Source organism: Salarias fasciatus, chromosome 12 (assembly GCF_902148845.1).
Source record: "Salarias fasciatus chromosome 12, fSalaFa1.1, whole genome shotgun sequence".
In the NCBI taxonomy this organism is placed as follows: domain Eukaryota; kingdom Metazoa; phylum Chordata; class Actinopteri; order Blenniiformes; family Blenniidae; genus Salarias; species Salarias fasciatus.
The window spans coordinates 29,137,891-29,150,966 of NC_043756.1; the positions used below are offsets into that span (position 1 = coordinate 29,137,891).

Sequence of the window (13,076 nt, forward strand, 5' to 3'; positions counted from 1 at the left end):
ATCACTCATCAATATCATTTTCATCAAAGCCATCATGCCACACAGCTCTGTCCTGTTTCTTCTGAAACATTCTCATATGCTTGACACCAGCATAAATCTGTACAAGACAGTCTTGCAGACGTACAAGAACATCTTTCAGTTTCACATTTAGTTGTATTGCAACTACAGTGGAACTACCTGCAAAACACTGTCAGGAGCAGGATTTGTAGTCCTCCATGTCACTGCCAGCTCCCCGTCCTCACTGTGCCACCCACTGCCACATTCTACCAGTCAGACAATGTTTCATAATCGCTGCTTGGTATTTTGCTCTCCTGCAGTGTCGGTTCAGGGTGTCACTTGTTGGGGGAATGGAAAGTTCTGGCTAGGCTGGTGAGGCCATACAGAAAAGATTTGTATCGTGCATCATTTACATTTTTGGCAGATGACTGGCCGTACAGGAGGCACACATATTTATTCAGCGTGTTAAAGGTAGGTTGGTCAAGTTTGAAACTGCTGCCCAGCTTTGCAGACCCAGTCAGGTGTTCTTCTTTTTGACATGCAAAATTTCTGAAAGAACGGGCCGCTCTCAGGATGTCAGTGAATTCCAGCGTGGAACTGTCATAGGACGCCACCCGTCCAACAAATCCAGTGGTGAAATGGCAGGGCAGTGGAAAGTGAGCTTCCTAAAGTCAGCGTCAGCCGCCTCGTCAGTAGATCCTGCCTGAAACAAACAATATGGGGAGAGATGAGTGTGTGTGTGTATGTATGCATGTGTGTTTAGCACATACATGCATAAGCGTACATGCACATCCTTTTTTATGAGAATAAGTCAATAACAATTAATCTTGTAGTATTTACTTTTTTTGTTTACAAGAACCGTGAGAGAGAGACATGATATTTCAGTTACCTGTATTCTGAAGCATCAAGACCCTCTGGATTCTTCACTGTGTCCATCGATGTTGTTCGTATCTTGTCCATTCGCAGCACTTCCTGATCAACTATAATCCCTTGATGGATGAGAGTCTCAGAAGAAATTGTAGCTGTCAGTGAAGGGTGTTTCAGTTCTGAAAAACACACGCACACACAAATCATGTGTAAACGGTTACAGCCATGTCATATTTACATAATCATCCAATCACATAACAGTGACAACAGGTTTGTTTTGCAATTCTGAGCACAAAAGACCTCTCTCTCTTGCACAGCCATTAATCTGGGCTGTGCTGGCAGTAGTGACCTGTTGCTCAAACTATCCCCCCCCCAGTTCTTTAATGGCTATGTTTTTCACGTCTCAAACTAAACTTTTTGCTCAATGTAAAATAATCTTATATCTTATGAAATAATGTTAATTGACTTCACCAAATGACCTCAGACTTGGTCTCTATTTGTACATCTGTCTTAAACAATGAACAATACATCACAGCTGCAGCCCAGAATTCACATTTAGTGTTAACTTCAGCTGTGATCTGACCAGTAGCCCCCCCCCCCCCCCCCCCCCCCCCCCCCGTGTGGCTTACCTGCAGTCAATGTCTTGTGAAAGTCTGTCCCTCTGTCGGCGATGCTGATTGAGAGGCTGATTGATCTGTCAATCAGGTCCTTAGACGCACCGTGCAGAGAAAGGCACTGTCTAACGCAGGTTCTGTAAGTTTCCCGCCGTGTCCGTGTAAAGTCCTGCACGTCTTCGCCCTGGACAGATGCCAGATGCATATCGCATCGCTTCGATACTGTTTAAGTAACTTTTGAAGGCGGTTTCCTTGTCTTTCTTTTCTTTTCATCATCTATCGGTGATAGATACAGTCGACGCCATGTTGTTTGTGATCTGAAACTATGGCAACAGGACTCGGCTCCCATTGGTCCACATGACCAGGAACCACTGCATGCTCGCCTCCTATTGGTCCATGTCACCAACGACCGCTTCACGCACTGCAAATCCTAGTCCGTCCGTGTAAATATCACTACGCCACAGTAAAAAAAAGACCGACACAAAAACGTTAATTATTAAAAAATGACTGGAAAACGTGAGTAGAACTTTTTTTGGGGTATTAATTAGCAATAGATATATCTTATAAAGAAGAGTTCGTGTAGATCCACTTGAGTGGAACGAACCAACACAATATCGCTCAGCCAATACAGCCTAAAGAATGTAATGCACTCTTAATTTTTGTTGTTTGCTTATGCTTTGCTCTGCATGCATGGACATGTTTCATTACTGAACAACCAACACTGCCACCTCGTGACCTGGCATCTTACCAATAATGTCTTCAAAGTTTCTATTGTTTCTGTGTAAATGTGTGCTTACAATGTAAACAGGAAAGGTATGCAAGATTGTGTTTATACATGTGTGTGTGTGTGTGTGCGTGTGTGCGTGTGTGCGTGTGTGCGTGCGTGCGTGCGTGTGTGTGTACTTGTACAGCTATATGTTGTGAGGACCTTTTGTGAGGACATTGGGTTTTTAACCTTACAAGTGAGGACAATTTTTGGAAAGTGAGGACATTTTTGCAGGTCCTCACTATTTGACAGACCTTTTTTGGCCTTTTTGAGGGTTAAAGTTAGGGTAGACGATGTTGTCCAAAAGCATTTTTTGTCATACTGAGTGAAATGCTCCTCGCCCCCTGGGAGAAGTCAATACATTATGTGGACGGAAAAAGGTGCAGAAAAAATCTGACCACTGTAGCGGCCACAGGACAGTAAAAACTTCGACACGGACCGCTCTTAAGAAACCAATCAGATGCCGTCCTCCACTGTCTGAACAGCCCTGTCTGCTCCGCTCCATCTGTGTGTGTGTGTGTGTGTGTGTGTGTGTGTGTGTGTGTGTGTGTGTGTGTGTGTGTGTGTGTGTGTGTGTGTGTGTGAACGCGCGGCGCAGATCGGCTCACAAGGCCAATCACATCCCTTCACCGTTCTACCAGCCCCCTGCGCGTACATTTCAATGGCGTGCACTGGCCCTGGTTCAGAGCGCGTGCGCGTTGCCAAGGCGCTCGCCTTGAAAAATAGAACGAAGCAGAGCGGGCGCGCTGCGCTGCTATGCGCGTTGTGTGCGGCAGTCAGAAAGGTTAATAACATTGGAGGCGATCACAAACTCCCTGCGCGTGGGCGGCACTTCCGCATCCAGTGCATTCGCTCCCAACAGGAGCTCCTCCAATGGGGTGGGAGCTGGGCGGAGCCTTGGGGAGATGCTACATTCGTGCTACATGCTAGTTTTCCAAGATCGTCGACCCTAGCTTTAAGACTTGATTTTTGATTTAGGGTTACAATTGGATTTAGGTTAGGTTTAGGGCATAGGTTAGGGTTAGGCATTAATTTTTGATGGTTAGGGTTAGGGTGAGGGGCTAGGAAATGCATTATGTCAATGAATGTCCTCACAACATATAGCTTTAAAAATGTGTGTGTGTGTGTGTGTGTGTGTGTGTGTGTGTGTGTGTGTGTGTGTGTGTGTGTGTGTGTGCGTGTGTGTGTGTGCGTGCGTGTGTTTGAAAGAGAGAAATAGAATGAAGTGCATGTAATATGATAAAAAAAAAAGTGCTATCAGAGGTTTGTTTGGTACATAATGTACTGTATTTTCTTATTAGAAATGTTATTTGGAGGCACCTGTCTTGGCACCCAAGGACTCCATACAAAGATCAAACCACAGCACCAGTACTATGTTCTATATTTTTGATGGTTTTCAGCAAATCGCTTTCATCATTAATATTATCAGATCACTTTTATTTTCTACATCTATCTTTCTTTCTTTCTTTCTTTTCTTTTTCTTTTTATTCCCATGGGACTGTGCCTTGTTTCCAGAAGCCCCTTTGCTTGTTTCTCTCAGCAGATCTGGCAACCCTGCTGGTAGTCTTTGCTTTCACTTTCTGCAGAGAAAAAGAAATCCAGAGCAACTTGAGAAATGTCACAGAGGAGGATGTCCTCTTAAATATCATGTTGTTGGAGAGTTTAAACCCTGGAAGAGGCAGTTCATGGAAGAAAAACATCAGAATTCACAGGTGAGATTCAATGAAACTTTAAAAGTTTTGTGTTTAGACAAACTGGAATCTTTTGAGTGGTGTTGTGCACTTTATGTCTGTGTGTGTCTCCACCCTGTCAAGATGGTGGCGGTGAAAAGGAGCAGGAAAGGCGTTTACCATTAGAATTTAACTTCAGTGTGTTTTTATTTCAGACTGAAAATGGGTCACGTATTAATTTACTTTAGAAAATGCTCAGGGAATAGACCTTTATAACTTTTGTTCACAGAACCGAGTTTAAGCTCAGTGGAAATTCACAGACTTGATGGATTCTGGAGCCAGTCGTTGATTAGGAACACATCCTCCTTTCTTACTGGTTTAAACAGCTCAATTTTTAAAATTCAGTTCATTCATTCATTTAGTGTATTAAAGCTGGGGTTGGCGATTTGAATGAGATACATTTTTTTAAATACTGGTTAAAATGATCTTTATGACCCGATGGGAAGCAATTCATAGCGTGTTCTTAAAGTAGTTTGGAAAATATCCGCTATCTACAGCAGGAGTAAAACGGGAAAAACAGCAACCAATCGTCTTGACGGGACACCTTTTTTTAAACCAAACAAATCCCTTCGCCGTTCGACCTGCCCCCTGCGCGTACATGTCAATGGCGTGCACTGACCCTGGTTCAGTGCGCGCGTAGAAGGACGGAGCGTTGTTGCAGAATGGCGGCAAAGAATGTTTGGGGCTTTACTTACCGGTGAGTGCGCCATAACTTGGCGTAGTGCAAATAAAGAAAAACAAAGAAACGAAGCGCTGAGGACAGGTTACGCCAGGAACACACTGGACACGGAAGCGCCGCACGCACTGCGCGCGCTGTGAACGTCTCCGCTCTCCGCTCCCAACGGAGCTCCTCCAATGGGGTGGGAGCTGGGCGGAGCCTTGGGGAGATGCTGCATTCGTGCTACATGCTAGTTTTCCAAGATCGCCAACCCTAGCTTTAAGACAGGTCAGAGGTGCATAATGGGAATGACTTCCTGTGACTCTTATGTAGAGAAATATTTACTTTGTGAAAATGCTGGGTACAGGCAGGCCATCTGCAACTTATAACAACAAATAACAAATAACACAAGGATTCCAAAGGTCACTGGTAGGTACAAAGGATTGGAAAGAAAACTAAGAATCTGTAATCTATGTAATGCTATTTCTGTAGGTGACGAACTGCATGTCGGGCTTGAGTGTACGAACAGAGAAATTACTGCTTTAAGAGAAAAATATTTTGTTCCATATTATGGAAAAAAATCTTCCATGTACAAGATGATTTGTTTATTTCAGTCCAAAAACATGAGAACTGTTTGTAAATTGGGTGCCTTTTTGAAAGGGGTTCTTCCTCTTTTTTGTTGAAATGTACCGTATTTTCCGCACTATAAGTTCACCTAAAAGCCTCTAAATTTTCTCAAAACCCAACAGTGCGCCTTATAGTGTGGAAAATATGGTATGTCTTTCTTTTTACTGAAGTGAATGACTTTCTGTTGTCAGTAAGATGTTTGTGCTCCATACCATGGATATGATAAGATAGATAGATAGATAAAAACTTTATTAATCTCCCAGGGGAGAAATTCAGGTGTCCAGCAGCAAACACATAAATCATTCGCACAAAAATAAACAACAGTACAATAAAGTAGTAATAAAGTGCTCATAGTGTTCATAGTGTACTCAGTTTGATATGGTGAAGAGCAAATAAAGAATGAATGAATGAATGAATGAATGAATGAATGAATGAAAAACTTTTGCCCCATACATAGGGCTGGACAAAATTCGATATCAATATATACTGCGGTATATTTTCATTCAATAACGGTGATATGAGTTTTAAACAAATTTTCGATATAGTGCATTACAATATGCGTTTCACAGTTATTAACTGCTGTTCACGGCGCCGCTGATTCATGCCGAACAGAAAGCACCGCGAGAGAGTGATCATGTACTCGGTACACACAGCACAGCTGGCCGTCCTCAGCTCAGGCTACAAGCTAAGCTCCACCGCGGTGAGTTGGAGCTCCAAAATGAGAACTCGTGATATAAACGCCACTGAACAAGCTTCCACAAGCTAATTTGTGGCCATGAAATAATAAATCATGCGCACGAAATTTTAATTCGTGGCCACGAATTAGGAATCTCATTCACTGAACAGTCCAGTAAAGTTAGCAACATGTTGACAGATGCGGACTTTCAGTCTCAATAACTCTTTAAAAAAAAGTCAGTATCATACAAAGGGCGCCTCTATCCCATCGCTGTGAGCTGGACGACATGCTACAAGCTCATTTTTATTAAAAGTATCTGTCTATCAAGCGTCAGAAACAATATTAATTTCTATGAGCAGCCGTAGTGCTGCGGGGTTCAGGGACCGTGTACAATTCACAAGACAAAGACTGATACTACAAAAAAAAAAAAAAAAACAGTGCAGGGATTCGCTGCAGTGTCACTGTAATCACTACAACCTTCAGTAATTCTGTACTTAACCTTAGTAATTCTGAGCACTTTTATTTTTCTTCCTGGTTGAAGCACCTTTCTTTAAAGCAACACTAAGGAACTTTCAGTTTTCGTTGATTTTGGCGGCGCCAGTGGACAAAAGCGGTAGTGTTTTGCCTGACCAAATACTACAGTTCCCATGAGGACTAGCGCGTGGTGTCGTAAATTGCTGCTCCCGGTGGCGTGCCGTCGGACTGAACTCGCCTACATTTGTTTCCAGTGGCTGTGTGAAGGAGGGATAGCGACGAGGTAATGAATCTAAATGAATCTAATGGTGGCTAAACAATGTTATATCGTGATGTGACGCGTGCCGTAAAGCAGTTCGCACATTTGGAGTTTTTAGTGTGCAGGGTTCCTACCACCCTCCTCACTGCTGCTCAGTGCAAGTGAAAGCAATACTGACGCCCTCAGGCCATGACAGAGGGGTCATTCAACTGGTTGTAAGTCGATGTATCATCACAAAAGATATTAAAATGTTTTATGAAGGTTGAAAAGTTCCTTAGTGTAGGTTTAAATCTATGAGAAAAACTGTGTTGTAGTTTAAAGGGGCTGTATCATGCTTTTTTAGCTAGTCCAAACCCTAGAAATGGCATTAACATGGTAATAGTTTATTTTTGGCGCTAATTTAAAGTCATTTTGTGTGAAATAAAAGATTTTCTGGGGCTAATTCTGAAACCCGGAAGAGAAAACGCTCCGTTTCACTGATAATCCCGCCTCTCCCCCTGTGGACTTTGACTGACAGCTACTTCAACCAATCAGCGCTTCAAAACAAATACGCTAGCTAGCTTTACCTCTTCAGCTCTAGCTTCTCTACACGCAAAGACTTCTTTTCCTGTTAGAAACTCACCAAGCGCAGACCCTTCAGACCCTTCAGACCCTTCAGACTCTTGCTCTTGCTTGACTGTTGCTTTCAGACGATGGTTAAAGTTTATCCTCGACATCAGAGTTACAAAAAGCGGCAACACTGATTGCCGAGGGCCTGGGGGAGGGGGCTCAGGGGAGCCATCTTCTCCGTGTGACGTGAAGTGGGAAACAGAGTGTTTTCAGGGGTGCGGGAGGGGCTGCCTCTCTGAGAAGCACAAACACGAGGAAAGCTCAAACACGCAGGCATGAAGGAAAAAAACACTTTGGGGGTGTTTTTGGTGAGTACATAACTATATAACAAGGTTAAAACATACAAAAAGTGAATTTTGCATGATGCAGCCCCTTTAAAAGTTAAAGCTATTAATACTGAAAATGTGAGTGTATGGCAGTTACTTCAATTCCCTGTCCCAGTAATATTTATGTTTGTTGTTGCTCACTCTTCTTTCTGTTTATTGCAGTAATTCTGAGCACTTCTATTTTTCTTCCTGGTTGAAGCACCTCTGTTTGAATCCATAAAAATAACATAACTGTATTTAAAGCTAGGGTTGGCGATTTGAATGAGATACAATTTTTTTAAATACTGGTTAAAATGATCTTTATGACCCGATGGGAAGCAATTCATAGCGTGTTTTTAAAGTAGTTTGGAAAATATCCGCTATCTACAGCAGGAGTAAAACGGGACAAACAGCAACCAATCGTCTTGACGGGACACCTTTTTTTAAACCAATCAAATCCCTTCGCCATTCGACCTGCCCCCTGCGCGTACATGTACGCGTGCACTGACCCTGGTTCAGTGCGCGCGCAGAAGGACGGAGCGTCGTTGCAGAAAGGCGGAGACGAATGTTTGGGGGTTCACTTACCTTTCAGTGCGCCATAACTTGGCGCAGTGCAAATAAAGAAAAACGAAGCGCTGAGGACAGGTTACACCAGGAACGCACTGGACGCGGAAGTGCAGCGAACGTCTCCGCTCCCAACGGGAGCTCCTCCAATGGGGTGGGAGCTGGGCGGAGCTAGCTAGGTGGAGCCTTGGGGAGATGCTACATGCTAACGCTAGTTTTCCAAGATCGCCAACCCCAGCTTTAAGTGTAAAGTTAAAGCTATTTATATTGAAAAAGGTGAAACTTACGTTTGACAGTGATTTCATATTTCTTAAAACGTAAATATTTAATTTATTGTAGTTTTTATTTATAAACTTTTCTATTGGAGGAGCTTCCTGGATAGATAATTTCTAGTTTTACAGGGAGCACATTATGTACATGATTCTTAACAGTTTTTCTGAAGCTTTTGTATTGTTTATATCGATATCAGAATTATATCGTATCGACCGAAATTATGAACTATAGCGTGATAAAATTTTTGGCCAGATCGTCCAGCCCTACCCATACATAAGAAAATGAACTTGTAGGAGGCTGCTCGCCAGAGGAAAAACGGTGCAGGGTCTCCATTTAGCATTCTGTGGTTTGAATGTGCAGTGCTTTGCATCACTGAAAGCAGTGAGCGCACTGTGTTCATAGTAGTGAGCAGGGATGCAACGGTACGCGGCAAAGTATTGAACCGTTCAGTCCGCTCAGCACGGGACAATATGCCCTAATGGACCGCGGTTTTTCGGTTTTATGATTCATTTCACACAGCTGCTTTTCAGCCTGTCGTTTATGTGTATGCGCCTGGACGGACGGATAAAAAAACCCTCTCTCTCCGTGAGCTAATGTCCAACCGCTGCTGTGTTGCTGCTCACGCTGCAGTGCTGCTAAGCGCTGTTGTTGTTGTTCTTCTACTAATTTCCGGCAGACTAGGTGCCTCACGGCACATTGCTGCCTCTTTTGGTGAAGTCCAATATCGCAGCAACAAATACACTGTTGTAACTGTAGCCGGGTCAAAGTGCAGCGATAGTTGCCAGGTCCGCTTATTAACAGTTTTTTATTTTGAAAAGTCGCTTGTCAGTGTTGGCAGTCGTAAGTTGAGGGATTTATTTATTTATTTTTATTTTTATTTTATTTTTTTTGCTTGTTCCAAAGTGTCGTTTTGGGCTTTTCTGCTTCCAAACCCAGCTGACACTTGAAGCATGCCCCTATCATCCCGGTGGCTTCAAACACATCGACTTTATTGCGTATTTTACTGAACAAATGTAGCAACACTGAGTGCGCCTACAGAAGGCATGTCCAGGCAGCACAAGCGGCGGAGTCGAAGAGGTACCAGCTTCATTTAAATCTCCGGTGTGGGTAAACTTTGGTTTATACTGCTGTATAATGTATAAAAGCAGTCAGGCAATAAGAGGCAATTTATCATTTGAAAATACTATGTTCAGTATCTGTTGTCATGAGAGAAGCGCATACAGTACACCAGTGATAATGCTACTTGTTAATGTTTACTGTGAAATGCAGTTTCTGCTGATAAGCAAAATAAAGGGATTTTTTGGAGGGGGGGAAAAAGGTTGTTCTTTATGTACAAAATGTGTACTGTACCGAACCGAATCGAAACCGTGGCGCAAAAACCAAGGTACAGACCCTACTGTGGGGTATCTGTACCGTTGCACCCCTAGTCGTGAGTTTAGTGAAGCATCAAAGCATTTTAGTAATCGGATTACTCAAATTACTTGTGGAATTGTTTCAGCCTTATTCCCCTTGAACTCTCGATCTCCAAACACCCAACAGCAGATGAACCTCCTTCACAAATTCATGTGTTGTAAAGACACTTATCATGCAGCCCTAGTTGAGATTCACCTCTCATGCCATCAAAAATCATCTGTCCATAAGAATTTAATGCACTCTCAATTGTTGTTGAGTAGGGGTGGGACGAGACACAAATTTCACGGGACGAGATGTCTCGCGAGATTGAGTCCACGAGATTGAGACGACACGAGACCGGGGGGGGGGGGGGGGTTGGTGCTAAGGTGTGGGGGGCAGCGCGGTACTCACATGCAGCGTCGGAGCATGGAGTGTTGGGTCGGGACACCCCTTGTACGGCCACGTTGCCCTCCGCTCTACACTGCGCCCGAGGCGGCCGCCTCGTTCCCCTATTCCCATTCAAACCGCGGCGCACAGACGACGCCATGACTGCATTTGCACTTCATGCCACTAGGTGTGCTGTTTGCATGTTCAACCTTATTTTACACAGACACCACAGAGGAAGAAGGGCGCTGCAGCCGCTGCAGGCTCTCTCTGCATGTTGTTAGAAAAAGAGTGTGAGCCTGTAAGACGTCGTAAAATGTTCATTGATGCGATGCACCGTTTTTTCAATAAAATAGAAGAACTGAACGATCGTTTCCGCACATTTTCTTTACGTCGTATCAATTAAACTGTATCACAAGTAGTTTGTGGACTCAAAAGACCAAGATTCCTTGCAGATAGAACATGCGCAGAACAGTATTTCATGTCCTTTTCGACCGGGTTTTTAAATATGAATATGAGCATATTCAGGGGTTTGCACGTGTTTATATGGCTGTGCGCCATGTAATGTATCATTCCGTCAATATTCCAGTTAATAAACAGTTTTTGCCTTGATATAAACGTACTTAATCTCGCGGCATTCGATCTCGCGAGATCTCGCGGCATTGCGATCTCGCGAGATCTCGTGAGACGAGATCTCGTCCCATCCCTATTGTTGAGTATTATTCTTTGCATGCATGTACATGTGGTTTCATTACTGAACATCCAACACTGCCACCTCGTGACTTGGTATCTTACCAACAATGTCTTCAAAGTTTCTTCTGCTTGCGTGGAAACGGACAGCAGATGGGAGGAGTCTGGTGATTAGAGGTGGGAGGAGTCAGGTGGTTTCAGGTGTGGCTAAACTGACTTCCTCCTCAGACTCTTCCATCAGATGGAGATCCAGTAGCCTCTTAGATTTGCTTTTTTGTTCAAACAATAGTCAATGTCAGGAGTTCTGATGTGTTTTTGCTTCTTCTCTGCAGCTCCATCGTCTCAGACATTTTCTGGAGACATTATGGCGAGTGGTGAGTCGTCTTTCTTTCACTACTTGAATTATTTTGGTAAATTTAGTCCTCCTCCACCAACAACACATTACACACGTACTTATCACATATCAGTTTTTGATAGTTTTCAACTTAGTAGTTAGTTTTCAGTCAGAACACCAATACCCTGGACAAAGAGGCTGTCTCTTTGGTGGACTAGAGCCATGATTGAGGGATCGCCAACAGAACATCAATCGCGGCTGATCCATTGATCGAATGAGACACCCTGGACTCAATGGGTGCAATCAATTCTAATTGGGCATCAATCAAAACAGCTGATCCATTGATTAATTGAGGTAACCTGGACCCAGTGGGTGCAAGCATTTACTTAACCCCGGGCTCCTGCCATGTGGAACCAGCTCCCAGTTCTGCTCCTTTCAATGTAATGTCATTGTATTGCTACATGTCACTGATGATTGTTCCTCTTGTGGCTGATGTTTTCTGTTTATATGTATGTAGATACAAGAACCTGTCTGTCCTATCTCTTCTCTTTCTGTCCCCTCACCCCAACCGGAATAGCAGAAAGCCGCCACCTCTGCAAAGGTTTCCTCCTATTTAAAGGGAGCTTTTCCTTTCCACAGTGGCTTATGCTTGCTCATGTGGATCTGTTGGGTTTCTCTGTAAAAGTGTCTAGAAACAACCATGTTGTAATTGGCACTTCATAAATAAAAAAAAAAAAGAAAGAAAAAACAAAACATAAATAAAGGTAAATTAAATTGAACTGATCTTCAGACTGATCCGATCATCTCAGCTAATCTTTTTCCTTCAGCAGCTTTCATACATAGAGCTGTCCTTCAAAAAAAAAATTAGAAGCCAACCATAACTTAGAGATAAGTTAAATTTTTCTTTTCTCTCCCATTTGCTAAAAGGTGATAAAAAAGTAATAATAATAATTAATAATAATAATAATAATAATAATAGAACTAGAACTAGAACTGCCACCTTAACGTGGTGGGGGAGTTTGAGAGCCCGCATGATCCCAGGAGCTATGTTGCCGGGGGGCTTTATGCCCCCTAGTAGGGTCTCCCATGGCAAACAGGTCCTGGGTGACGGGCCAGACTGAGAGCAGTTCAAAACCCCCTATGGGAAGAAAAAGAACAAAGGTCGTTACGTCGCCCGGTATGGCGCAGCCGGGGCCCCACCCTGGAGCCAGGCCTGGGGTTGGGGCTCGTAAGCGAGCGCCTGGTGGCCGGATCTTTGCCCACGGGGCCCGGCCGGGCTCAGCCCGAAGGGACGACGTGGGCCTGACCTCCGGTGGGCTCACCACCCACCGAGGGAACCATAGGGGCCGGGTGCAGTGTGGATTGGGTGGCAGCCGACGGCAGGGTGCCCGGCGACCCGATCCCCGGACACAGAGACTGGCTCTAGGGACATGGAATGTCACCTCGTTGGCGGGGAAGGAGCCCGAGCTTGTGAGGGAGGTTGAGAGGTACCGGCTAGATATAGTCGGGCTCACCTCCACACATAGCCTGGGCTCTGGAACCCAACCTCTCGAGAAGGGCTGGACTCTCCACTTCTCTGGCGTTGCCCGCAGTGAGAGGCGGCGGGCTGGTGTGGGTTTGCTTGTAGCCCCACAGCTCAGCCGCCATGTGTTGGAGTTCACCCCAGTGAACGAGAGGGTTGCATCCCTGCGCCTTCGGGTCGGGGATAGGTGCCTCACTGTTGTCTCGGCTTACGGGCCGAACAGCAGTGCAGAGTACCCGGCCTTCTTGGAGTCCCTGGGAGGGGTGCTGGACAGAGCTCCGACTGGGGACTCCATTGTTCTACTGGGGGACTTCAACGCCCACGTGGGCAGCGAC

At 44.5% G+C, this 13,076-nt stretch overlaps 1 protein-coding gene across 7 annotated transcripts in view; it reads left to right on the forward strand.

Moving 5' to 3' along the window:
* The window catches only part of LOC115397679 (GTPase IMAP family member 8-like), a 152,621-nt gene that overhangs the window by 7,423 nt on the left and 132,122 nt on the right, over positions 1–13,076 (forward strand). For 5 of the 7 annotated variants that reach the window (XM_030104119.1, XM_030104112.1, XM_030104115.1 and 2 more), the window contains one exon: positions 11,218–11,259. In XM_030104119.1, the coding sequence (XP_029959979.1) occupies positions 11,250–11,259 (10 nt within the window). In that variant the 5' untranslated portion in view covers positions 11,218–11,249. Of the gene's footprint in view, positions 1–3,759; positions 3,957–11,217; positions 11,260–13,076 lie in introns of all 7 variants that reach the window. The other 2 variants (XM_030104113.1, XM_030104114.1) reach the window with 2 other exon arrangements.